Source organism: Nerophis ophidion, linkage group LG29 (genome assembly GCF_033978795.1).
Source record: "Nerophis ophidion isolate RoL-2023_Sa linkage group LG29, RoL_Noph_v1.0, whole genome shotgun sequence".
Classification (NCBI taxonomy): domain Eukaryota; kingdom Metazoa; phylum Chordata; class Actinopteri; order Syngnathiformes; family Syngnathidae; genus Nerophis; species Nerophis ophidion.
Window position 1 is genome coordinate 17,948,627 of NC_084639.1, and position 26,572 is coordinate 17,975,198.

A 26,572-nucleotide genomic window follows, 5' to 3' on the forward strand; every position below is an offset into this window, starting at 1 on the left:
AGTTCCGCTTGGCGCCGGTGGGAGGCGCTCGGAGCGCGGGAAACTGCTGCTTTTCCCGCCACCGCGCGATCGCGGAGCCCAAAGAGTGGGCAAAAAAAAAAAAAAAAAAATACATATATATATATATATATATATATATATATATATATATATATTTACGACCGTCATTGTGTGTGTGTGTGTGTGTGTGTGTGTGTGTGTGTGTGTGTGTGTGTGTGTGTGTGTGTGTGTGTGTGTGTGTGTGTGTGAGAGAGAGAGGTACATAAAAACAGTAAAAAAATATTTCTTGGCCCTGCGATAAGGTGGCAACTTGTCCAGGGTGTACTCCGCCTTCCGCCCGATTGTAGCTGAGATAGGGGAATACGCGGTAGCAAATGGATGGATATTTCTTGTCTTTTAAAAAAAAAAAAAACAGTCCCGTTGAATTCGAGCTTGTGACGTCACCAAGCGATAAAACACGTGATTATATATATATGTATATGTTTTTTTTAAAGAGCAAGATAAGAAGTTTAAACATGAACAAAAAAAAGAAATGTAAATAAAATACTCATAATGTAGAGAAAGGGGGAGGGGGGAGAGAGAGAGAGAGAGAGTGGGGTCGAGCGAGCGTTGTGCGGACTCTGTCACTTGGTCCTCTTCAGTCCTCCACAGTCCGCCTCAGTCCGCCAGCATCCCCGAGGAAGAAGTGTTCCAAGCCGGACTGGCCCCGCAGGTGCGGCTGAGTAGATCCGGTGAAGCGGTCGGACAAGTCGGAGCGGACCTTTTTTTTTTTATTTAATTTTATTTTTTTTAATTTTAGTTCCCACCACCCGCCCGCCCGTTTAAAGCCCGAACAATCACGGCCACATTCGGACAATGTCCACTCGATCCGCTGCATCCTGCCCGCCGACCATGGATCCTTCGGCGGCGTGACGCACACGCAGCGAGCCGGTGACGGCGGAGAAAAGTGACGTCTCGGGTGGAATATTCTTGTGGATTTCTTCTGTGGACTTTCATCTTCTCGGGATTCTTCTTTGCTTTTTTTTTTGCTTTTTTTTTTTTTCCGACCTTCCAAGTCCGGAGCTTCTTCTCGGACGCCGAGGACGCGCGGAGCCTGTAGCCGGGCTGGAGCGTTCCAAGCCGGGGGACTGCGCGCCCGACAGCCGCTGCAGGTACAAACTTCATCCACTCCTCAACTTCCTTCTAGTCCCCGACCGACTTCAACTTACCTGTTGACCTTTCAACTGCAGCTTGAATTTTCTCACCTCCCGTAAATATCACCTGCCTCCATCCCTGCGGACCGGAACCTTTTCTCATGCGGTTCTGGTCCGCCTCAAAGAACCTTTTGAAACTCCACGTCAGCCGCAGTCAATGTCGGCTTTAGGGTTCTACTGCCTCTGGTAGATGTTCTTGTAGATGTTCTGGTAGAGGTTCTAGTAGATGTTCTGACAGCGGTTCTAGTAGATGTTCTAGTGAATGTTCTGGTAGAGTTCTAGTAGATGTTCTGGTACAGGTTCTAGTAGATGTTCTGATAGTGGTTCTAGTAGATGTTCTGGTAGAGGTTCTAGTAAATGGTCTGGTAGAGGTTCTGGTAGATGTTCTTGTAGATGTTCTGGTAGAGGTTCTAGTAGATGTTCTGACAGCGGTTCTAGTAGATGTTCTAGTGAATGTTCTGGTAGAGTTCAAGTAGATGTTCTAGTAGATGTTCTGGTAGAGGTTCTAGTAGATGTTCTGATAGTGGTTCTAGTAGATGTTCTTGTGGATGTTCTGGTAGAGGTTCTAGTAAATGTTCTGGTAGATGTTCTGGTAGAGGTTCTAGTAGATGTTCTGATAGCGGTTCTAGTAGATGTTTTAGTGGATGTTCTAGTGGATGTTCTACTGGATGTTCTGGTAGAGGTTCTGGTAGAGGTTCTAGTAGATGTTCTGGTAGAGGTTCTGGTAGATGTTCTTGTAGATGTTCTGGTAGAGGTTCTAGTAGATGTTCTGATAGCGGTTCTAGTAGATGTTCTAGTAGAGTTTCTAGTAGATATTCTAGGAGATGTTCTGGTAAAAGTCTTAGTATATGTTCTGGTGGATGTTCTGGTAGAGGTTCTAGTAGATGTTCTGATAGCGGTTCTAGTAGATGTTCTAGTGGATGTTCTAGTAGAGGTTCTAGTAGATATTCTAGGAGATGTTCTGGTAAAAGTCTTAGTATATGTTCTGGTGGATGTTCTCGTAGAGGGTCTAGTATATGTTCTAGTAGATGTTCTGGTGGATGTTCTAGTAGAGTTTCTGATAGATGTTTTAGTAAAGGTTCTAGTAGATGTTCTGGTAAATGTTGTGGTAGAGGTTCTGGTAGTGGTACTAATAGATTTTCTGGTCGATTGTCTAGTATAAGTTTCTGATAGATGTACTGGTAGAGGTTCTAGTAGATAATCTGGTAGATGTTCTGGTTGATGTTCTGGTAGTGGTACTAATCGATTTTCTGGTAGAGATTCTGATAGAGGTTCTAGTAGATGTCCTGGTAAACGTTCCGGTAGAGGTTCTAGTAGATAATCTGGTAGTGGTACTAGTCGATTTTCTCGTAGCTGTTCTATTAGAAGTTCTTATAGCTGTTCTGGTAGAGGTTCTAGTAGATGTTCTGGTAAATGTGCTGGTAAAGGTTCTAGTAGATAAACTGATAGACGTTCTAGTAGATGTTCTGGTAAACATTCTGGTAGAGGTTCTAGTATATAATCTGGTAGATGTTCTGGTAGTGGTACTAGCCGATTTTCTGGTAGATTTTCTAGTAGAAGTGCTTATAGCTGTCCTGGTAGAGGTTCTAGTAGATTTTCTGGTAAATGTGCAGATAAAGGTTTAAGTAATTTTCTGGTAGAGGTTCTAGTAGATGTTCTGGTAGAAGTTCTAGTAGATAATCTGTTAGATGTTCTGGTAGATATTCTAGTAGTGGTACTAGTCGATTTTTTGGTAGATGTTATACTAGAGGTTCCGGTAGAGGTTCTAGTGGATGTTCTAGTAAATGTGCCGGTAAAGGTTCTATTAGATAATCTGGTAGATGTTCCAGTAGATGTTCTGGTAGTGGTAGGAGTAGATTTTCTGGTAGATGTCCTAGTAAATGTTCTGGTAGAGGTTCTTTTAAATGTTCTGGTAGAGGTTCAAGTAGAGTCACTCGCAAAGGTTCTATTAGATGTTCTGGTAGAGGTTCAATCAATCAATGTTTACTTATAGAGCCCTAAATCACTAGAGTAGATGTTCTGGTGCTAGCTGTTCTGGTAGATGTTCGGTTAGTGGTATTGGAACATGTACTGGTAGAGGTTTTAGTAGAAGTTGTAATAGATGTTCTGGTAGAGGTTCTAGTAGATTTTTTGGTATATGTTCTGATACTGGTTTTATTAGAAGTTTTCAGTAAAAGTTCTAGTCGATGTATTGCTCGACATTCTAGTACAGTGTATAGTAGAGTTACTAGCTGTGGTTCTGGTAGATGTTCTAGTAAAGGTTCTGGTCGAGTTTCGAGTAGAGTCACTCGCAAAGGGTCTGATAGAAGTTGTAATAGAAGTTCTGGTTGAAGTTCTAGCAGATGTTCTGGTGGTAGATGTTCGGGTAGTGGTACTAGTAGATTGTCTGGAAGAGGTTTTAGCAGAGGTTCTAATAGATGTTCCGGTAAAGTTTCTAGTAGATGTTCTAGTATAGATTCTAGTAGAGGTTTTAGTAAAAGTTCTAGTCGATGTATTGTTAGACGTTCTAGTAGAGTGTATAGTAGAGTTTCTTGCCGTGGTTCTGGTAGAGGTTGTAGTTAAGGTTCTGGTAGATGTTCGAGTAGAATCACTCACAAAGGTTCTGGTAGAGGTGCTAGTAGATGTGCTGGTAGAGGTTCTACTAAATGTACTGATACAGGTTCTGGTAGATGTTCTGATAGAGGTCCCAGTTCAGGTTCTAGCAAATGTTCTGGTAGTGGTTTTAGTACAGGTCTGGCAGATATTCTGGTAAAGGTTAGAGTAGATGTGCTGGCTGATGTTGTAGTATAGGTTCGCGTAAAGATTTTAGGAAAGTTTCTCGTAGAAAAGTACTTAGTAGTACTTAAGGTTGTAGTAATGGTTCTATTAGAGGTTGTAGTAAAGGGTCTAGTAGAGTTTGTTGTAGAGTCGCTAGCAGAGGTTCTGATAGGTGTTCTAGTAAATGTACTGGTAGAAGTTTTAGTAAATGCACTGGTACGGGTTATAGTAGAGGTTCTAGTACAGATTATAGTAGATGTTCTCGTAGAGATATTAGTACAGGTTCTGTCAGATGTTCTGGTTAAGGTTTTAGTAGATGTACTGGTCAATGTTCTAGTAGAGGTTCTAGTAAAGATTCTAGCAGAGGTGCTGGTAAAGGTTCTAGTATAGGTTCGTGTAGAGGTTGTACTTGAGTTGCTAGCAGAGGTTCTGATAGGGGTTCTAGTAAATGTACTGTTAGAGGTTTTAGTAAATGTACTGGTACGGGTTCTAGTAGAGGTTCTACTACGGATTCGAGTAGATTTTCTCATAGAGATTTTAGTACAGGTTCTGGCAGATATTCTGGTTAAGGTTTTAGTAGATGTACTGGTCGATGTTCTAGTAGAAGTTCTAGTAAAGATTCTAGCAGAGGTGCTGTTAAAGGTTCTAGTATAGTTTCGTGTAGAGGTTGTACTTGAGTCGCTATCAGACATTCTGGTAGGGGTTCTAGTAAATGTACTGGTGCAGGTTCTAGTAAATGTTCTGGTGGAGCTTTTGGTCGACATTCTAGTAGATGTTCTGGTCGACATTCTAGTAAAGTTAATAGTACAGATTCGAATAGAGGTTGAAGTAAAATTTCTAGCAGAGGATCTGGTTGAGGTTCTAGTAAAGGTTATGTTAGATGTTCGAGTAGAGTTACTAGTAGGGGTTCTAGTGGATGTTCTAGTAGAGTTTGTTGTAGAGTCGCTAGCAGAGGTTCTGATAGGTGTTCTAGTAAATGTACTGGTAGAGGTTTTAGTAAATGCACTGGTACGGGTTCTAGTAGAGGTTTTACTACGGATTTGAGTAGATGTTCTCGTAGAAATTTTAGTACAGGTTCTGGCAGATGTTCTGGTTAAGGTTTTAGGAGATGTACTGGTCGATGTTCTAGTAGAGGTTCTAGTAAAGATTTTAGCAGAGGTGCTGATAGAGGTTCTAATATAGGTTCGTGTAGAGGTTGTACTTGAGTCGCTATCAGAGGTTCTGGTAGAGGTTCTAGTAAATGTACAGGTTCTAGTAGATGTTCTGGTGGAGCTTTTGGTCGACATTCTAGTAAATGTTCTGGTCGACATTCTACTAAAGTTAATAGTACAGATTTGAATTGAGGTTGAAGTAAAATTTCTAGGTGAGGTTCTGGTTGAGGTTCTAGTAAAGGTTATGTTAGATGTTCGAGTAGAGTTACTAGTAGGGGTTCTAGTAGGTGTTCTAGTAGAGTTACTAGTAGGGGTTCTAGTAGATGTTCTAGTAGAGGTCCGAGTATAGTTGCTATCAGAGGTTCTGGTAGAGGTTCTAGTAAATGTACAGGTTCTAGTTGATGTTCTGGCGGAGCTTTTGGTCGACATTCTAGTAGATCTTCTGGTCGACATTCTAGTAAAATTAATAGTACGGATTCGAATTGAGGTTGAAGTAAAATTTATAGCAGGGGTTCTGGTTGAGGTTTTAGTAAAGGTTATGTTAAATGTTCAAGTAGACTTACTAGTAGGGGTTCTAGTAGATATTCTAGTAGGGGTTCTAGTAGATGTTCTAGTAGGGGTTCTAGTAGATGTTCTAGTAGAGTTACTAGTATGGGTTCTAGTAGAGTTACTAGTAGGGGTTATAGTAGATGTTCTAGTAGAGTTACTAGTAGGGGTTCTAGTAGATGTGCTAGTAGATGTTCTAGTAGGGTTACTAGTATGGGTTCTAGTAGATGTTCTAGTAGAGTTACTAGTAGGGGTTCTAGTAGATGTTCTAGTAGAGTTACTAGTAGGGGTTCTAGTAGATGTTCTAGTAGAGGTCCGAGTATAGTTGCTAGCAGAGGTTCTGGTAGAGGTTGTTGAAAAGGTTCTGTTAGATGTTCTAGTACAAGTTGTGGTAGAGGTTACAGTAACGGTTGTAGTAAAGGTTCTACTGGAGGTAATAGTAAAGAGTGGAGTACAGGTTCTAGTAGAGGTTCTGGTGGAGGTTCTGGTAGAGGTTCTCTTTGGCCTCTTTGATGCCATCCTGCATGCTCAGGTCCGAACATAGTGAGTCAAAACACTGGTGTGTTTGCACTTTCAGTGTGTGTGTGTGTATGTGTGTATGTGTGTGTGTGTGTGTGTGTGTGTGTGTGTGTGTGTGTGTGTGTGTGTCAGAGCTGGGGAATCCGGTTGCTCCGGTCTCTCCGGTGCCGCGGGGAAGTTGTAAGCGAGTAGTGAGTGTGCCCGCTGCTCGCCACACAAGGTGCGGCAGAGAGAGACTTCAAGGATTCCTTAGAACCTTAGAACCATTCCTGATTGGAGGTGGCTCATACCACTCACAGACCATGTCGATTCACAATGATATCATCCCCATTCAGAATGATACCGGCCCAGAATTCATTACTTTTTAGACCCAAATTCAAGGACTGTAAAACAAAATAAATAGTGATGTTATTATTTCTTCTGAAGAAAAGTACTGCAAATAACAAATATTTATGTGTACTTTTATCACCTAGTATCACTTACCTGTACTTTCAGGCTCACTTATCACCACCTGTATTTCAGCGGTGTGTACACTCACACTAATAGTAGTACACAATAGTACTGTACACAATAATAGTGTACACCATACTAGTAATACACAATAATAGTAGTACACAATAATAGTGTACACCATACTAGTAATACACAATAATAGTTGTACACAATAGTGTACACCATACTAGTAATACACAATAATAGTTGTACACAATAATAATGTACACCATACTAGTAATACACAATAATAGTAGTACACAATAATAGTGTACACCATACTAGTAATACACAATAATAGTAGTACACAATAATAGTGTACACCATACTAGTAATACACAATAATAGTAGTACACAATAATAGTGTACACCATACTAGTAATACACAATAATAGTAGTACACAATAATAATTTTACACAATATTAGTGTACACCATAATAGTACTGAACAATAATAGATTACACCATAATAGTAGTACACAATAATACTGTACACTAAAAAAGTAGTACACAATAATGGTGTACACAATACTTGTTGTACACACAATAAGTAGTAGTCAATAATAGTCTACACTCTACACCATAATAGTTGTACACAATAATAGTCTACAAAATACTAGCAGTACACACAATTAGTAGTACACAATAATAGTCTACACGATAATAGTAGTACACCATAATAGTAGCACGCGATAGTAGTGTATACCATAATAGTTGTACACAATAAGTCTACAAAATACTAGCAGTACACACAATTAGTAGTACACAATAATAGTGTACACAATAAAAGTAGTAGTACACAATAATTGTTGTATACACAATAAGTAGTAGTCAATAATAGTCTACACTCTACACCATAATAGTTGTACACAATAATAGTCTACAAAATACTAGCAGCACACACAATTAGTAGTACACAATAATAGTGTACACAATAATAGAAGTACAAAATAATAGTAGTACACGATAGTAGTGTACACCATAATAGTTGTACACAATAATAGTCTACACAATACTAGCAGTACACACAATTAGTAGTACACAATAATAGTGTACACAAAAATGGTGTACACAATACTTGTTGTACACACAATAAGTAGTAGTCAATAATAGTCTACACTGTACACCATAATAGTTGTACACAATAATAGTCTACAAAATACTAGCAGTACACACAATTAGTAGTACACAATAATAGTGTACACAATAATAGAAGTACAAAATAATAGTAGTACACCATAATAGTAGCACACGATAGTAGTGTACACCATAATAGTTGTACACAATGATAGTCTACACAATACTAGCAGTACACACAATTAGTAGTACACAATAATAGTCTACACAATAATAGTGTACACAATAATAGAAGTACAAAATAATAGTAGTACACGATAGTAGTGTACACCATAATAGTTGTACACAGTAATAGTCTACAAAGTTCTAGCAGTACACACAATTAGTAGAACACAATAATAGTGTACACAATAATAGAAGTACAAAATAATAGTAGTACACAATATTACATTTAAGTTCAGAAAAAATGGTCTTGTTTTCAAAGTGTGATACAAATCAATACAATTGTTAAACTATAATGTTTTGTAAATAAAATGAATTAAGATAGTTTAAGTGTAATATCATGTTATATAATTGAAATATAATTTAGATATTTTTAGTGTATTATAATGTTTTTGCACTTAAAAATAATTAAGATATTTAAAGTGTGATATCATGTTTTGTAACTAAGAAATAATTTGGATATTTTAAGTGTTTACTAATGTTTTGTAACTAAAAATACTTAAGATATTTTAAATGTATGATACTCTTTCGTAACTAAAAATAATTCAGGTATTTTAATTGTATTATAATGATCTGTAAATAAAATAATTAAGATATTTTTAGTTTAGTATAATGTTTTATAACAAATAAATAATTAAGATATTTTCAGTGTATTATAATTTTTTGTAACTAAAGAATGAAGATATTTTAAATGTATTATAATGTTTTGTAACTAATAAGAATTAAAATATTTTAAATGTTTTGTAACTAAAAAGAATACAAGTATTTTAATTGTATTAAAATGTTTTGTACAAAAATAATTAAGATATTTTAATTGTATTAAAATATTTGGTAATTACAAATAATAAAGATATTTTAAGTGTATGACAACGTTTTGTAACTAAAAATAATTAAGATATTTAAAAAAAATTGTAACTTAAAATAATTCAGATAGTTTAAGTGTTTAATAATGTTTTGTAATTAAAAATAATTAAGATATTATAAATGTTTTGTAACTAAAAATAATTTAGATATTTTAAGTGTTTAATAATGATTTGTAGCTACAACTAATTCAGATGTATTAAATGTTTCGTAACTAAAAATATTCCAGATATTTTAAGTGTTTAATAATGTTTAGTAACTAAAAATAATGCCGATATATTATGTGTATTATAATGTTTTGTAACTAAAAATAATTCAGATGATATTAAGTGTATTATAATGTTTTGTAACTAAAAATAATTGAAATATTTAAAAAATTTTTGTAAGTAAAAATAATTCAGATATTTTAAGTGTTTAATAATGTTTTGTAACTAAAAATAATTCATATATATTAAGTGTATTATAATGTTTCTTAACCAAAAACAATTCCGATATATTAAGTGTATTATAATGTTTTGTAACTAAAAAGAATTAGAATATTTTAAATGTTTTGTACCTAAAAATAATTCAAATATTTTAAGTGTTTAACAATGTTTTGATATTAAAAATAAGATAAGATGTATTAATTGTTTTGTAAGTAAAAATAATTCAGATATTTTAAGTGTTTAAAAATGTTTTGTAACTAAAAATAATTAAAATATTTTAAATGTTTTGTAGCTAAAAATAATTCAGATATTTTAAGTGTTTAATAATGTTTTGTAACTATAAAGACTTGAAATATATTAATTGTTTTGCAACTATAGTAAGTGTATTGTAATGTTTTGTAACTAAGAAGAATTAAAATATTTTAAATGTTTTGTAGCTAAAAACAATTCAGATATTTTAAGTGTTTAATGATATTTTTTAACTGAAAATAATTGAAATATTTTAAATTTTGTGTAGCTAAAAATAATTCAGATATATTAAGTGTTTAATAATGTTTTGTAATTAAAAATAATTAAGATATATTAAATGTTTTACAACTAAAAATAATTCTGATATTTTAAGTGTTTAATAATGTTTTGTAATTAAAAATAATTAAGATGTATTAAATGTTTTGTAAGTACAAATAATTCAGCTATCTTAAGTGTTTAATAATGTTTAGTAACTAAAAATAATTACAATATTTTAAATGTTTTGTAGCCAAAAATAATTCAGATATTTTAAATGTTTAATGATGTTTTGTAACTAAAAAGACTTAAAATATATTAAATGTTTTGCAACTAAAAATAATTCAAATATTTAAAGTGTTTAATAATGTTTTGTAATTAAAAATAATTAAGATCTATTCAATGTTTTGTAAGTACAAATAATTCAGATATATTAAGTGTATTATAAATTTTTGTAACCCAAAAAAATTCTGATATTTTAAGTGTTGATTAATGTTTCATAATTAAAAATAATTAAGATATATTAATTGTTTTGTAGCTAAAAATAATTCAGATATTTTAAGTGTTTAATAATGTTTTGTAACTAAAAATAATTAAAATATTTAAAATGTTTTGTAGCTAAAAAATATTCAGATATTTTAAGTGTTTAATAATGTTTTGCAACTAAAAAATAATTCATATATATTAAGTATATTATAATGTTTTTTAACTAAAAATAATTAAAATATTTTAAATGTTTTGTAGCCAAAAATAATTCAGATATTTTAAATGTTTAATGATGTTTTGTAACTAAAAAGACTTAAAATATATTAAATGTTTTGCAACTAAAAATAATTCAAATATTTAAAGTGTTTAATAATGTTTTGTAATTAAAAATAATTAAGATCTATTCAATGTTTTGTAAGTACAAATAATTCAGATATATTAAGTGTATTATAAATTTTTGTAACCCAAAAAAATTCTGATATTTTAAGTGTTGATTAATGTTTCATAATTAAAAATAATTAAGATATATTAATTGTTTTGTAGCTAAAAATAATTCAGATATTTTAAGTGTTTAATAATGTTTTGTAACTAAAAATAATTAAAATATTTAAAATGTTTTGTAGCTAAAAAATATTCAGATATTTTAAGTGTTTAATAATGTTTTGCAACTAAAAATAATTCATATATATTAAGTATATTATAATGTTTTTTAACTAAAAATAATTAAAATATTTTAAATGTTTTGTAGCTAAAAATTATTCCGATATTTTAAGTGTTTAATAATGTTTTGAAATTAAAAATAGATAAGATTAATTAATTGTTTTGTAAGTAAAAATAATTCAGATATTTTAAGTGTTTAATAATGTTTTGTAACTAAAAAGACTTAAAATACATTAAATGTTTTGCAACTAAAAATAATTCAGATATTTTAAGTGTTTAGTAATGTTTTGTAATGAAAAATAATAAAGTTATATTAAATGTTTTGCAACTAAAAATATTTCTGCTATTTTAATTGTTTAATAATGTTTTGTAACTATAAATAATTCAGATATATTAAGTGTACTATAATGTTTTGTAACTGAAAATAATTAAAATAGCTGAAAAGAATGCATATATTTTAAGGGACAAGCAGTAGGAAGTGGATGTGTGAGGTTGTTCCCGCTTAAGCGGTCATGAGCACAGAGTGTAAAAGAGGTCACATGACATGGTCCAGCGCAGGAAAGGTTCTAGAACCATCTAATCCTGTCAACCGGCCTCAGTGCCCGACCTTTGACCCCGTGACCTCCGTGCTCTGCCCGGCAACACCTGTCCGCCTACTTCCTGGCGGGCAGGAAGTACTTTGTGACACGAGTGCACTGTGTACTTCCAGTGCACTTATTAGTCTGAGTACACTTCAGTCATGCATTGATGTTTGGCACCCAGGTGTGCATTAAATACACACACCTGTTGTGTAACGCAATAAGTGTGGGGGATGGGGGGGAGTCAAAGTGGGCGGGGCCTATTATGTATGAGGTCACATTCAACATGGACGCTTTTTAACATAGAAGACGTGATGTCCTGAGGAGGACAGGCGGCCTACTGTGGACCCATGCATCTCAATAGCACGTGTGTGTGTGTGTGTTTGTGTTTGTGTGTGTGTGTGTGTGTGTGTGTGTGTGTGTGTGTGTGTGTGTGTGTGTGTGTGTGTGTGTGTGTTAATGTGGATCAAACAATAGCATGTGAATAGAGTCATTAGAGTAATCCCTTTTGTCATGCAGCTTGGATGGACCACACACACACACACACACACACACACTTACACACAATGCAGTGTGTATAATGTTCATGTTGACCACAAACATCCTGACATGAAAAACATCAAAGCACATTTTTATCGCTGTGTTTTGTGTGTGTGTGTGTGTGTGTGTGTGTGTGTGTGTGTGTGTGTGTGTGTCTGTTGCTGGAGCCGACGAACCTGACCAACTGACATTTCCGGCTCTCTCACACACACACACACACACACACACACACACACACACACACACACACACAGACAGTTTTAACTATTTTACTTTTGTTTTAGTTAGTAAATTTAGCCCCCCCGACACACACACACACTGTTTTAACCTTATTTTCCATCCATCCATTTTCTACCGCTTATTCCCTTTTGGGGTCGCGGGGGTCGCTGGCGCCTATCTCAGCTACAATCGGGCGGAAGGCAGCGTACACCCTGGACAGGTCGCCACCTCATTTAACCTTATTTTGTTTTTATTAAATTATTTTGAATGTATTTGTATTTGTTTTTTATTTATATTTAATAACACAAAATATTTTTTTGAAAATAATATATTGAAAACATTTATATATATATATACAAATAAATAAAAACAATAAAAATATATAAATAGCTAAGTAGTTTATAATCAGAAAAAGGTTGCATTTTCATTTTTATTTAATTTTATATAATTATATTTCATAATAAAACAACTAAATAAAAAAATAATAATCATAGGATGGTTTCCTAAAAAATTTTATTTATTTTTTTATTCTATTTGAAGTTATTTTTTTAAATGTTTAAAATTTTAATGAATATATAAACCATAAAAATAGTCCAATATATTTGAGTAGATCATAATCAGAGGATAGTTAAATTTATTTTATATGATTACATTAAAAAATGAAAAAACTAATGAAAACAAAGGATTATATTTATAGGATAGTTTCATTATAATGTTCATTTATTTTGTATTAATTTTTTAAAATAATTTTTGTACATCTTTTAATTTTTTTAATTATAATTAATATATATATATATGGATATATAAAAACTATAACAATACAATATAGCTGATGGGATTATAATCAGAGGAAGGTTAGATTTCAAATAAAAATGTTTACATTTATTCTATTTTTCATTAAAATATTTATAATTATATATATATATATGTTTTATATTTATATATATGATACAGTTTTGAAGCCCAGTCCTAATTAGAACATTCTTAATGCTAACATCTGACATCTTAGCTTTGTGTTTTTGCTGACGTAGCAAAAGAATGTAACAATGATAATGACAATAATATATACCATTAATAAAAAATAAAAATGTCGGAGGGAATTAAGTCGCCGTGTCGCCGCCGTAAGGTCGTCTAATGCACCACTGTGTGAGGTCGTTACCACGGAGACGCACTCTGAATGTCAATAGCCAACACACACTTAATGGCGGCCACTAGCAGGACCGACGAGCGGCTTTGTCATGCGCACACACACACACAGCAGGACAACATTGTGGTTGTGTGACTCCTTACACATTTAAATTGAACTGTACCACACACACACACACACACACACACACACACTTACACGACAATGTGTCGTATTCTTTTGTGCACCTAGTCGCACTTTTAAAAAGTAGATCAGCGTCTGTCTTGTCATTATAAATGTCAAAACGTGACATTTTACCTAAATCGTATTCCCAGCCCCTTCCTGCTGTGTCACTGCCAAGAACGTCATTCGAATGCAACCATTTCATGTTCCTTGTGGGTAAATATTAGGAAGATACGCTAATTACTCTTTTAAATATGATACATTTGTGTTATATTTGCGCTTAAACAAATAATTATCGTATAATTATCTTTCGTTCATTTGTTTCCGCAAAAAAAAAAACCTTTATCAAATTAAATTCCCATTTCATTAAAAGAGTAATAAAAAGTGTATATTTCAAACCAAATAGCGAACTTTTACATAAGCCACACCCACTCTTTAAAAAAAATATATCCGTATATAAGTGGCAGATATATACTTCTCATTTACACATAATGTTTATTTACATTATAGTTTCCAAACAGTGTCTGTAACAGGGCAGTAAAGCGGCTGATCAAACAAAAAATAAGTCATCGTTATGGACTCACGAGAAGTGCAAGCTAGCTCTCCAATCGGTGACATTTTTGATAAATTTACTGAGGAATTTGTGAAAGTGAAACTGTTATTCACATGTGAATAATGCTGTATAATAGACTGTATTTATGTTATTCACATGTAAATAATGCTGTATAATAGACTGTATTTATGTTATTCACATGTAAATAATGCTGTATAATAGACTGTATTTATGTTATTCACATGTAAATAATGCTGTATAATAGACTGTATTTATGTTATTCACATGTGAATAATGTTGTATAATAGACTGTATTTATGTTATTCACATGTAAATAATGCTGTATAATAGACTGTATTTATGTTATTCACAAGTGAATAATGTTGTATAATAGACTGTATTTATGTTATTTAAATGTGAATAATGCTGTATAATAGACTGTATTTATATTATTCACATGTGCATAATGCTGTATAATAGACTGTATTTGTGTTATTCACATGTGAATAATGCTGTATAATAGACTGTATTTATGTTATTCACATGTACATAATGCTTTGTAATGGACTGTATTTATATTATTCACATGTGAATAATGCTGTATAATAGACTGTATTTATGTTATTCACATGTAAATAATGCTGTATAATAGACTGTATTTATATTATTCACATGTAAATGATGCTTTATAATAGACTGTATTTATGTTATTTACATGTGTATAATGCTGTATAATAGACTGTATTTATGTTATTCACATGTGAATAATGCTGTATGATAGACTGTATTTATGTTATTCACATGTAAATAATGCTGTATAATAGACTGTATTTATGTTATTCACATGTGAATAATGCTGTATAATAGACTGTATTTATGTTATTCACATGTGAATAATGCTGTATGATAGACTGTATTTATGTTATTCACATGTAAATAATGCTGTATAATGGACTGTATTTATGTTATTCACATGTGAATAATGCTGTGTAATGGACTGTATTTATGTTATTCACATGTGAATAATGCTGTATAATAGACTGTATTAATATTATTCACATGTGCATAATGCTGTATAATAGACTGTATTTGTGTTATTCACATGTGAATAATGCTGTATAATAGACTGTATTTATGTTATTCACATGTGAATAATGCTGTATGATAGACTGTATTTATGTTATTCACATGTAAATAATGCTGTATAATAGACTGTATTAATATTATTCACATGTGAATAATGCTGTATAATAGACTGTACAAGTGAAATGTTGCTTTGCAAAGTGACAGCACCAACTAGTGGCCCGGCATGCACACTGCGCTCCTTTTTTATTATTATTAATAATAATAATAATAATAGATTTTATTTGGAAAAAGCACTTTCCATCGAGCAAACAACCTCAACGTGCTACAGTGTATTAAAAAATAAATAAAAATACAAACTACAACGAGCACGCATATATCTAAACAAAGGCTTTTTAAAAAGAAGGATTTTTTAAGCCCTATTTAAAAGCATCCACAGTCTGTGGTGCCCTCAGGTGGTCAGGGATAGTGTTCCACAGACTTGGAGCGGCGGAGCAGAAAGCCCGATATTACACGCGATGGGAAACAAAACAAAACAAGTTCATAAAGTTGTCGGCTCTGAGACGGACTGTGGGAAAGAGGAATGGTCACACACACACACACACACACACACACACACTGAACACACACACGCACGCACGGGGGAACAAATCATCTGGGAGGAGGACGTCACGAGAAGAATGTTCTCTCTTGACATCAACAACAAACTTCTCACGACCTCAAACTTGTCGTCCTCGTCAACAACGTAGCGACGCCAGCTAGCTCGTTGCTAACCCTAGCATTTGTTGTTTTTGACGCCTGAAGTCGATAAAAACACTTATTTTTTCATTGTTCACTTTCAAAGACTCTCTTTGATGGTTTGGAAATGTAACTTTGAGCACTTCAAATCAGGGATGTGACAACAAATAAACAAAAAGGGTGTCCAAAGTGCAGCCCCAGGGCTAATTTACGTTTTTATTGGCCCTCAAAGACTGTTGATAAAATGGATTCAGTACTATCGAGATGTTTTTAGTAATTATGTGCAACTGTAATGATTTTTAAAATCAGATCAGTCACACTTTTCAATTGTGGTCCATGACCATGACTTCTGTTTTGTTTGATCAGCCGTTTTACTGCCTTGTTACAGACACCATCTAGAACCAATGAAGGGATGTAAATAAACATTCTGTGTAAATAACTCATTTCACAACAACTATATATCTGCTATGAGGTGGCGACTTGTCTAGGGTGTACCCCGCCTTCCGCCCGAATGCAGCTTAAATAGGCTAGAGCACCCCCCGCGACCCCAAAATGGACAAGCTGTAGAAAATGGATGGATATATATCTGCCACTTATAGTCCGGCGCGACTTATATATGGAATAATATATTGTTTTCCCCTAAAATGTAGTGGGCGTGGCTTATAGAGTGGTTAAAATGTAGTGGGCGTGGCTTATATAGTGGTTAAAATGTAGTGGGTGTGGCTTAAATAGTGGTTAAAATGTAGCAGGTGTGCCTTATATAGTGGTTTAAATGTAGTGGGCGTGGCTTCTATAGTGGTTAAAATGTAGTGGGTGTGCCTTATATAGTGGGGAAAATGTAGTGGGCGTGGCTTCTATAGTGGGTAAAATGTAGTGGGCGTGGCTTCTATAGTGGGTAAAATGTATGCTTATATAGTGGGTTAAAAATGTAGTGGGTGTGGCTTAAATAGTGGTTAAAATGTAGCAGGTGTGCCTTATATAGTGGTTTAAATGTAGTGGGCGTGGCTTCTATAGTGGTTAAAATGTAGTGGGTGTGCCTTATATAGTGGGGAAAATGTAGTGGGCGTGGCTTCTATAGTGGGTAAAATGTAGTGGGCGTGGCTTTTATAGTGGGTAAAATGTATGCTTATATAGTGGGTTAAAAATGTAGTGGGCATGGCTTATATGGTGGGTAAAAATGGAGTGGGCGTGGCTTATATAGTGTGTAAGATGTAGTGGGCGTGGCTTACATAGTGGGTAAAATGTATGCTTATATAGTGGGTTAAAAATGTAGTGGGTGTGGCTTATATGTGGGTAAAAATGTAGTGGGCGTGGCTTATATGGTGGTTAAAATTTATGCTTGTATAATGGGTTACAAATGTAGTGGGTGTGGCTTATATAGTGCATAAGATGTAGTAGGCGCGGCTTACATAGTGGATAAAATGTATGCTTATGTAGTGGGTTAAAAATGTAGTGGGCGTGGCTTACATAGTGGGTAAAATGTATGCTTATATAGTGGGTTAAAATGTAGTGGGCGTGGCTTACATAGTGGGTAAAATGTATGCTTATATACTGGGTTAAAATGTAGTGGGCGTGGCTTATATAGTGCGTAAGATGTAGTGGGCGTGGCTTACATAGTGGGTAAACTGTATGCTTGTATAGTGGGTTAAAATGCAGTGGGCGTGGCTTATATAGTGCATAAGATGTAGTGGGCGTGGCTTACATAGAGGGTAAAATGTATGCTTATATAGTGGGTTAAAAATGGAGTGGGTTTGGCTTATATAGTGGATAAAATGTATGCTTATATAGTGGGTAAAATGTAGTGGGTGTGGCTTATATAGTGGGTATAATATAGTGGGTGTGGCTTATATAGTGGGTTAAAAATGTAGTGGGTGTGGCTTACATAGTGGGTAAAATGTATGCTTATATAGTGGGTTAAAAATGTAGTGGGCGTGGCTTACATAGTGCGTAAGATGTAGTGGGCGTGGCTTACATAGTGGGTATAATGTATGCTCATATAGTGGGTTAAAAATGTAGTGGGTGTGGCTTATATAGTGGGTAAAATGTAGTGGGTGTGGCTTATATAGTGGGTTAAAAATGGAGTGGGTGTGGCTTACATAGTGGGTAAAATGTATGCTTATGTAGTGGGTAAAATGTTGTGGGCGTAGCTGATTTAGTGGGTAAAATGTAGTGGGCGGGGCTCATATAGTGGGTAAAATTTAGTGGGCGGCGCTTATATAGGTGGTAATATGTAGTGGGCGTGGCTTATATAGTGGGTAAAATGTATGCTTGTATAGTGGGTTGAAAATGTAGTGGGTGTGGCTTATATAGTGGGTAAATTGTAGTGGGCATGGCCTATATAGTGGGTAAAATGTAGTGGGCGTGGCTTATTTAGTTGGTAAACTGTAGTGGGCATGGCTTATATAGTGGGTAAAATATATGCTTATACAGTGGGTTAAAAATGTAGTGGGCGTGGTTTATATAGTGGGTATAATGAATGCTTATATAATGGGTAAAATGTAGTGGGTGTGGCTTGTAAAATGTAGTGGGCATGGCTTATATAATGGGTAAAATGTAGTGGGTGTGGCTTATATAGTGGGTATAATGTAGTGGGCGTGGCTTATGTAGTGGGTAAAATGTTGTGGGTGTGGCCTATATAGTGGGTAACATGTAGTGGGCGTGTCTTATATAGTGGGTAAAATATAGTGATCGGGGCTTATATAGTGGGTATTATGGGGTAGTTTGAGTGGGAGTGTTGTCACAGAAGAAGCCTCAAATTGAACAAGTTAAGTTTTATTGCCGTTGCCACGGTGATGCGTGAAATGCCTCAGGGTCAGAGGTCACTGGCCGGTGGTTGAGCATTTGTCAGCTCTCAGGGAACACACACACACACACACACACACACACACACACACACACACACACACACACACACACACACACACACACACACATTAACAGGTTGAACATTTGCTGTTTGAGTCCTGACTTGAAATAGAACATTAGGACTCCAACAAATGTGTAAAAGTGTGTTGATTGTTCTCACAAAGTCAACTAAGAATTGTACCAAGAATTGATGAAGGTGGACCCCGACTTAAACAAGTTGGAAAACTTATTGGGGTGTTACTATTTAGTGCTCAATTGTACGGAATATGTACCAATAAAAGTATCAATCAATCAATCAATCAAAGCAAACCTGCTGGGCCCCAAAACACAACATCATTTCAACCAATCTAAACTTGTGTTTGTTTTACAACAACATGTAGTAATACGTCAAGTCTTTATCTCGCTACTTCCTGTTCCTGTCTACAGCGCTAAGCCTTCTGGGTAATGTAGTTCAAAACATTTAGTTGAATCGTGACTTCTGGTCATTTGTTTTTTTCGCTATAGAACAATTGTAACCATACATTAACTCTTTATCAAGCTACTTCCTGTTCCTGCCTACAGCGCTAAGCCCTCTGGGTAATGTAGTTAACTAACATTTATGTGCGTGTGTGTGTGTGTGTGTGTGTGTGTGTGTGTGTGTGTGTGTGTGTGTGTGTGTCCAACATGAAGAATGATTATTGATTATGGTTCATGTTTGTATAATTGATGACTATTGAGGCGTGTTCCCCGCTTCCTGTCCAAAAAGCGAACACCAACGATGGTCGGCAGGAAGTGGTCACTTTTCTGCTTGTGCAACAGTTTTTGGTGTCCCCAGGAGACAAACACATATATGTATATATGTACGACAGTTTTTGCTGTCCCCAGGAGACAAACACATATATGTATATATGTGCGACAGTTTTTGCTGTCCCCAGGAGACAAACACATATATGTATATATGTGCGACAGTTTTTGCTGTCCCCAGGAGACAAACACATATATGTATGTATGTGCGACAGTTTTTGCTGTCCCCAGGAGACAAACCCATATATGTATATATGTGCAACAGTTTTTGCTGTCCCCAGGAGACAAACACATATACGTATATATGTGCAACAGTTTTTGCTGTCCCCAGGAGACAAACACATATATGTATATATGTGCAACAGTTGTTGTTGTCCCCAGGATACAAACACATATATGTATATATGTGCGACAGTTTTTGCTGTCCCCAGGAGACAAACACTTAAATGTATATATGTGCAACAGTTTTTGGTGTCCCCAGGAGACAAACACATATATGTATATATGTACGACAGTTTTTGCTGTCCCCAGGAGACAAACACATATATGTATATATGTGCGACAGTTTTTGCTGTCCCCAGGAGACAAACACATATATGTATATATGTGCGACAGTTTTTGCTGTCCCCAGGAGACAAACACATATATGTATGTATGTGCGACAGTTTTTGCTGTCCCCAGGAGACAAACCCATATATGTATATATGTGCAACAGTTTTTGCTGTCCCCAGGAGACAAACACATATACGTATATATGTGCAACAGTTTTTGCTGTCCCCAGGAGACAAACACATATATGTATATATGTGCAACAGTTTTTGCTGTCCCCAGGAGACAAACACATATATGTATATATGTGCAACAGTTTTTGGTGTCCCCAGGAGACAAACACATATATGTATATATGTGCGACAGTTTTTGCTGTCCCCAGGAAACAAACACATTAAAGTATATATGTGCAACAGTTTTTGGTGTCCCCAAGAGAAAAACACATATATGTATATATGTGCACCAGTTTTTGCTGTCCCCAGGAGACAAACACATACATGTATATATGTGCGACAGTTTTTGGTGTCCCCAGGAGACAAACACCTATATGTATATATGTGCAACCGCTTTTGCTGTCCCCAGGAGACAAACACATATATGTATATATGTGCGACAGTTTTTATTGTCCCCAGGAGACAAACACATATATGTATATATGTGCAACAGTTTTTGCTGTCCCCAGGAGACAAACACATATATGTATATATGTGCGACAGTTTTTGCTGTCCCCCGGAGACGAACACATATATGTATATATGTGCAACAGTTTTTGCTGTCCCCAGGATACAAACACATATATGTATATATGTGCGACAGGTTTTGCTGTCCCCAGGAGACAAACACATATATGTATATATGTGCAACAGTTTTTGCTGTCCCCAGGATACAAACATATATGTATATATGTGCGACAGTTTTTGCTGTCCCCAGGATACAAATACGTAAATGTATATACGTGCAACAGTTTTTGGTGTCCCCAAGAGACAAACACATATATGTATGTATGTGCGACAGTTTTTGCTGTCCCCAGGAGACAAACACATATATGTATATATGTGCAACCGCTTTTGCTGTCCCCAGGAGACAAACACCTATATGTATGTATGTGCAACCGCTTTTGCTGTCCCCAGGAGACAAACACATATATGTATATATGTGCACTAGTTTTTGCTGTCCCCAGGATACAAACACATATATGTATATATGTGCGATAGTTTTTGCTGTCCCCAGGATACAAATACGTAAATGTATACATGTGCAACAGTTTTTGGTGTCCCCAGGATACAGACACATATATGTATATATGTGCAACAGTTTTTGCTGACCCCAGGAGACAAACACATATATGTATATATGTGCAACAGTTTTTGGTGTCCCCAGGATACGAACACATATATGTATATATGTGCAACAGTTTTTGCTGTCCCCAGGATACAAACACATATATGTATATATGTGCAACAGTTTTTGCTGTCCCCAGGAGACAAACACATATATGTATTTATGTGCAAACGTTTTTGGTGTCCCCAGGATACAAACACATATATGTATATATGTGCAACAGTTTTTGCTGTCCCCAACACATATATGTACATATGTGCGACAGTTTTTGCTGTCCCCAGGAGACAAACACATATATGTATATATGTGCAACAGTTTTTGGTGTCCCCAAGAGACGAACACATATATGTATATATGTGCAACAGGTTTTGCTGTCCCCAGGAGACAAACACATATGTGTATATATGTGCAACAGTTTTTGCTGTCCCCAACACATATATGTACATATGTGCGGCAGTTTTTGCTGTCCCCAAGAGACAAACACATATATGTATATATGTGCAACAGTTTTTGTTGTCCCCAGGAGACAAACACATATATGTATATATGTGCAACAGTTTTTGCTGTCCCCAGGAGATGGACACATATATGTATACATGTGCAACAGTTTTTGCTGTCCCCAGGATACAAACACATATATGTATATATGTGCGATAGTTTTTGATGTCCCCAGGATACAAATACGTAAATGTATACATGTGCAACAGTTTTTGGTGTCCCCAGAAGACAAACACATATATGTATATATGTGCAACAGTTTTTGCTGCCCCCCGGAGACAAACACATATATGTATATATGTGCGACAGTTTTTGCTGTCCCCAGGAGACAAACACATATATGTGCAACAGTTTTTGCTGTCCCCCGGAGACAAACACATATATGTATATATGTGCAACAGTTTTTGCTGTCCCCAGGATACAAACACATATATGTATATATGTGCAACAGTTTTTGCTGTCCCCAACACATATATGTACATATGTGCAACAGTTTTTTCTGTCTCCAGGAGACAAACACATATATGTATATATGTGCAACAGTTTTTGGTGTCCCCAAGAGACGAACACATATATGTATATATGTGCGGCAGTTTTTGCTGTCCCCAAGAGACAAACACATGTATGTATATATGTGCAACAGTTTTTGCTGTCCCCAGGATACAAACACATATATGTATATATGTGCAACAGTTTTTGGTGTCCCCAAGAGACGAACACATAAATGTATATATGTGCGGCTGTTTTTGCTGTCCCCAAGAGACAAACACATATATGTATATATGTGCAACAGTTTTTGTTGTCCCCAGGAGACAAACACATATATGTGCAACAATTTTTGCTGTCCCCAGGAGACAAACACCTATATGTATATATGTGCAACCGCTTTTGCTGTCCCCAGGAGACAAACACATATATGTATATATGTGCGACAGTTTTTATTGTCCCCAGGAGACAAACACATATATGTATATATGTGCAACAGTTTTTGCTGTCCCCAGGAGACAAACACATATATGTATATATGTGCGACAGTTTTTGCTGTCCCCCGGAGACGAACACATATATGTATATATGTGCAACAGTTTTTGCTGTCCCCAGGATACAAACACATATATGTATATATGTGCGACAGGTTTTGCTGTCCCCAGGAGACAAACACATATATGTATATATGTGCAACAGTTTTTGCTGTCCCCAGGATACAAACATATATGTATATATGTGCGACAGTTTTTGCTGTCCCCAGGATACAAATACGTAAATGTATATACGTGCAACAGATTTTGGTGTCCCCAAGAGACAAACACATATATGTATGTATGTGCGACAGTTTTTGCTGTCCCCAGGAGACAAACACATATATGTATATATGTGCAACCGCTTTTGCTGTCCCCAGGAGACAAACACCTATATGTATGTATGTGCAACCGCTTTTGCTGTCCCCAGGAGACAAACACATATATGTATATATGTGCACTAGTTTTTGCTGTCCCAAGGATACAAACACATATATGTATATATGTGCGATAGTTTTTGCTGTCCCCAGGATACAAATACGTAAATGTATACATGTGCAACAGTTTTTGGTGTCCCCAGGATACAGACACATATATGTATATATGTGCAACAGTTTTTGCTGACCCCAGGAGACAAACACATATATGTATATATGTGCAACAGTTTTTGGTGTCCCCAGGATACGAACACATATATGTATATATGTGCAACAGTTTTTGCTGTCCCCAGGATACAAACACATATATGTATATATGTGCAACAGTTTTTGCTGTCCCCAGGAGACAAACACATATATGTATATATGTGCAAACGTTTTTGGTGTCCCCAGGATACAAACACATATATGTATATATGTGCAACAGTTTTTGCTGTCCCCAACACATATATGTACATATGTGCGACAGTTTTTGCTGTCCCCAGGAGACAAACACATATATGTATATATGTGCAACAGTTTTTGGTGTCCCCAAGAGACGAACACATATATGTATATATGTGCAACAGGTTTTGCTGTCCCCAGGAGACAAACACATATGTGTATATATGTGCAACAGTTTTTGCTGTCCCCAACACATATATGTACATATGTGCGGCAGTTTTTGCTGTCCCCAAGAGACAAACACATATATGTATATATGTGCAACAGTTTTTGTTGTCCCCAGGAGACAAACACATATATGTATATATGTGCAACAGTTTTAGCTGTCCCCAGGAGATGGACACATATATGTATATATGTGCAACAGTTTTTGCTGTCCCCAGGATACAAACACATATATGTATATATGTGCGATAGTTTTTGATGTCCCCAGGATACAAATACGTAAATGTATACATGTGCAACAGTTTTTGGTGTCCCCAGAAGACAAACACATATATGTATATATGTGCAACAGTTTTTGCTGTCCCCCGGAGACAAACACATATATGTATATATGTGCAACAGTTTTTGCTGTCCCCCGGAGACAAACACATATATGTATATATGTGCAACAGTTTTTGCTGTCCCCAGGATACAAACACATATATGTATATATGTGCAACAGTTTTTGCTGTCCCCAACACATATATGTACATATGTGCAACAGTTTTTTCTGTCTCCAGGAGACAAACACATATATGTATATATGTGCAACAGTTTTTGGTGTCCCCAAGAGACGAACACATATATGTATATATGTGCGGCAGTTTTTGCTGTCCCCAAGAGACAAACACATGTATGTATATATGTGCAACAGTTTTTGCTGTCCCCAGGATACAAACACATATATGTATATATGTGCAACAGTTTTTGGTGTCCCCAAGAGACGAACACATATATGTATATATGTGCGGCTGTTTTTGCTGTCCCCAAGAGACAAACACATATATGTATATATGTGCAACAGTTTTTGTTGTCCCCAGGAGACAAACACATATATGTGCAACAATTTTTGCTGTCCCCAGGAGACAAACACATATATGTATATATGTGCGACAGTTTTCGCTGTCCCCAGGATACAAACACATATATGTATATATGTGCAACAGTTTTTGTTGTCCCCAGGAGACGAACACATATATGTAACAGTTTTTGCTGTCCCCAGGAGACAAACACATATATGTGCAACAGTTTTTGCTGTCCCCAGGAAACAAACACATATATATATATATATGTGCAACAGTTTTTAGTGTCCCCAGGATACAACTACGTAAATGTATACATGTGCAACAGTTTTTGGTGTCCCCAGGAGACAACGACATAAATGTGTTCCTGTCAGCATCCATTGCAGGGACGAGCATCTTGTTCGAGTCCCGCTGGTCCGACTAACGTGTCCTCTGCCTCCCGCTCTTGCAGAACGCTGCGGGCGCGTCCCGTCATGGCGGCGCTCGTCCCGCTCTACCTGGCGGCGGTCCTGCTGGCGTCGTGCGGCGCCGCGCCCTCCGACGTCCCGTATCGCATCCCGGAGGAGCAGCCGCCCAACACGCTGGTAGGCAGCCTGGCGGCGGACCGGGGCCTCCCCGACACGGGTCACCTGTACAAGCTGGAGGTGGGCGCGCCCTACCTGAGGGTGGACGGCAAGACGGGCGACATCTACACCACCGAGATCCCCATGGACCGCGAGACGCTGAGGGACTGTCGGAACCTCTTTGAGGGCGACAAGTGCTACCTGGAGTTCGAGGTGTCCATCACGGACATGGTGAAGGGCATGGGCTCGGGGCCCCGCCTCATCGAGGGCCGCATCGAGGTCCTGGACATCAACGACAACACGCCGCAGTTCTCCTCGCCCATCCTCACCTTGTCCATCCCCGAGAACACGCACGTGGGCGCCCTCTTCTCCATCCCCATGGCGACCGACAGGGACTCGGGCGTCAACGGCGTGGCCGAGTACTCGCTGAGCACGGGGCCCGACGCCGACCGCCTCTTCAGCCTGCAGGTGGCGGTGGACACGGACGAGAAGCTGCCCCAGCTGGTGGTCATGGGCAACCTGGACCGCGAGAAGAAGGACTCGTACGACCTCAACATCCGGGTGGTCGACGGCGGGAGGCCGGCCAGGGCGAGCAGCGCCTTGCTGAGGGTGGTGGTCACCGACCAGAACGACAACGCCCCCAAGTTCGAGAGGAGCCACTATGAGGCCGAACTGCCCGAGAACAGTCCTCAGGGACACTCCGTGCTGCAGGTCCGTGCACACACACACACACACGCACACACACACACACACACACACACACACACCATACTTGCCAACCCTCCCAAAATTCAGGCGGAGCTGGAGGCCACGCCCCCTCCAACTCCATGCGGACCTAAGTGTCGAGAGCCTGTTTTATGTCCGCTTTCCCACAATATAAACAGCGTGTCTGCCCAATGACGTTATAACTGTAGAATGATCGAGGGCGAGTTCTTGGTTTCTTTTGTGGGTTTATCGTTAGGCGGTTTCATTAACGTCTTCCCAGCGCGGTAACAACACACAACAACAGCAGTCACGTTTTCGTCTACCGCAAATAAGTTTGTCTGCCGTAAACAGCAATGGTGTGACACTCTTAAACAGGACAATACCGGCGTTTACTGCACATGCATATGGTTAGAAAAATATTGACAGAGAATAGAACAAGGATGGACAA

At 36.7% G+C, this 26,572-nt stretch overlaps 1 protein-coding gene across 3 annotated transcripts in view; it reads left to right on the plus strand.

The window, feature by feature from the left end:
* Nucleotides 1-595: 595 nt before the first annotated feature.
* Nucleotides 596-26,572, plus strand: part of LOC133546151 (protocadherin-1-like) — a 243,313-nt gene continuing 217,336 nt past the window's right edge. The window contains exons 1-2 of one of the 3 annotated variants that reach the window (XM_061892004.1): nt 596-1,151; nt 25,308-26,130. In XM_061892004.1, the coding sequence (XP_061747988.1) occupies nt 25,330-26,130 (801 nt within the window). In that variant the 5' untranslated portion in view covers nt 596-1,151; nt 25,308-25,329. The remainder of the gene's footprint in view (nt 1,152-25,307; nt 26,131-26,572) is intronic. The other 2 variants (XM_061892003.1, XM_061892005.1) reach the window with 2 other exon arrangements.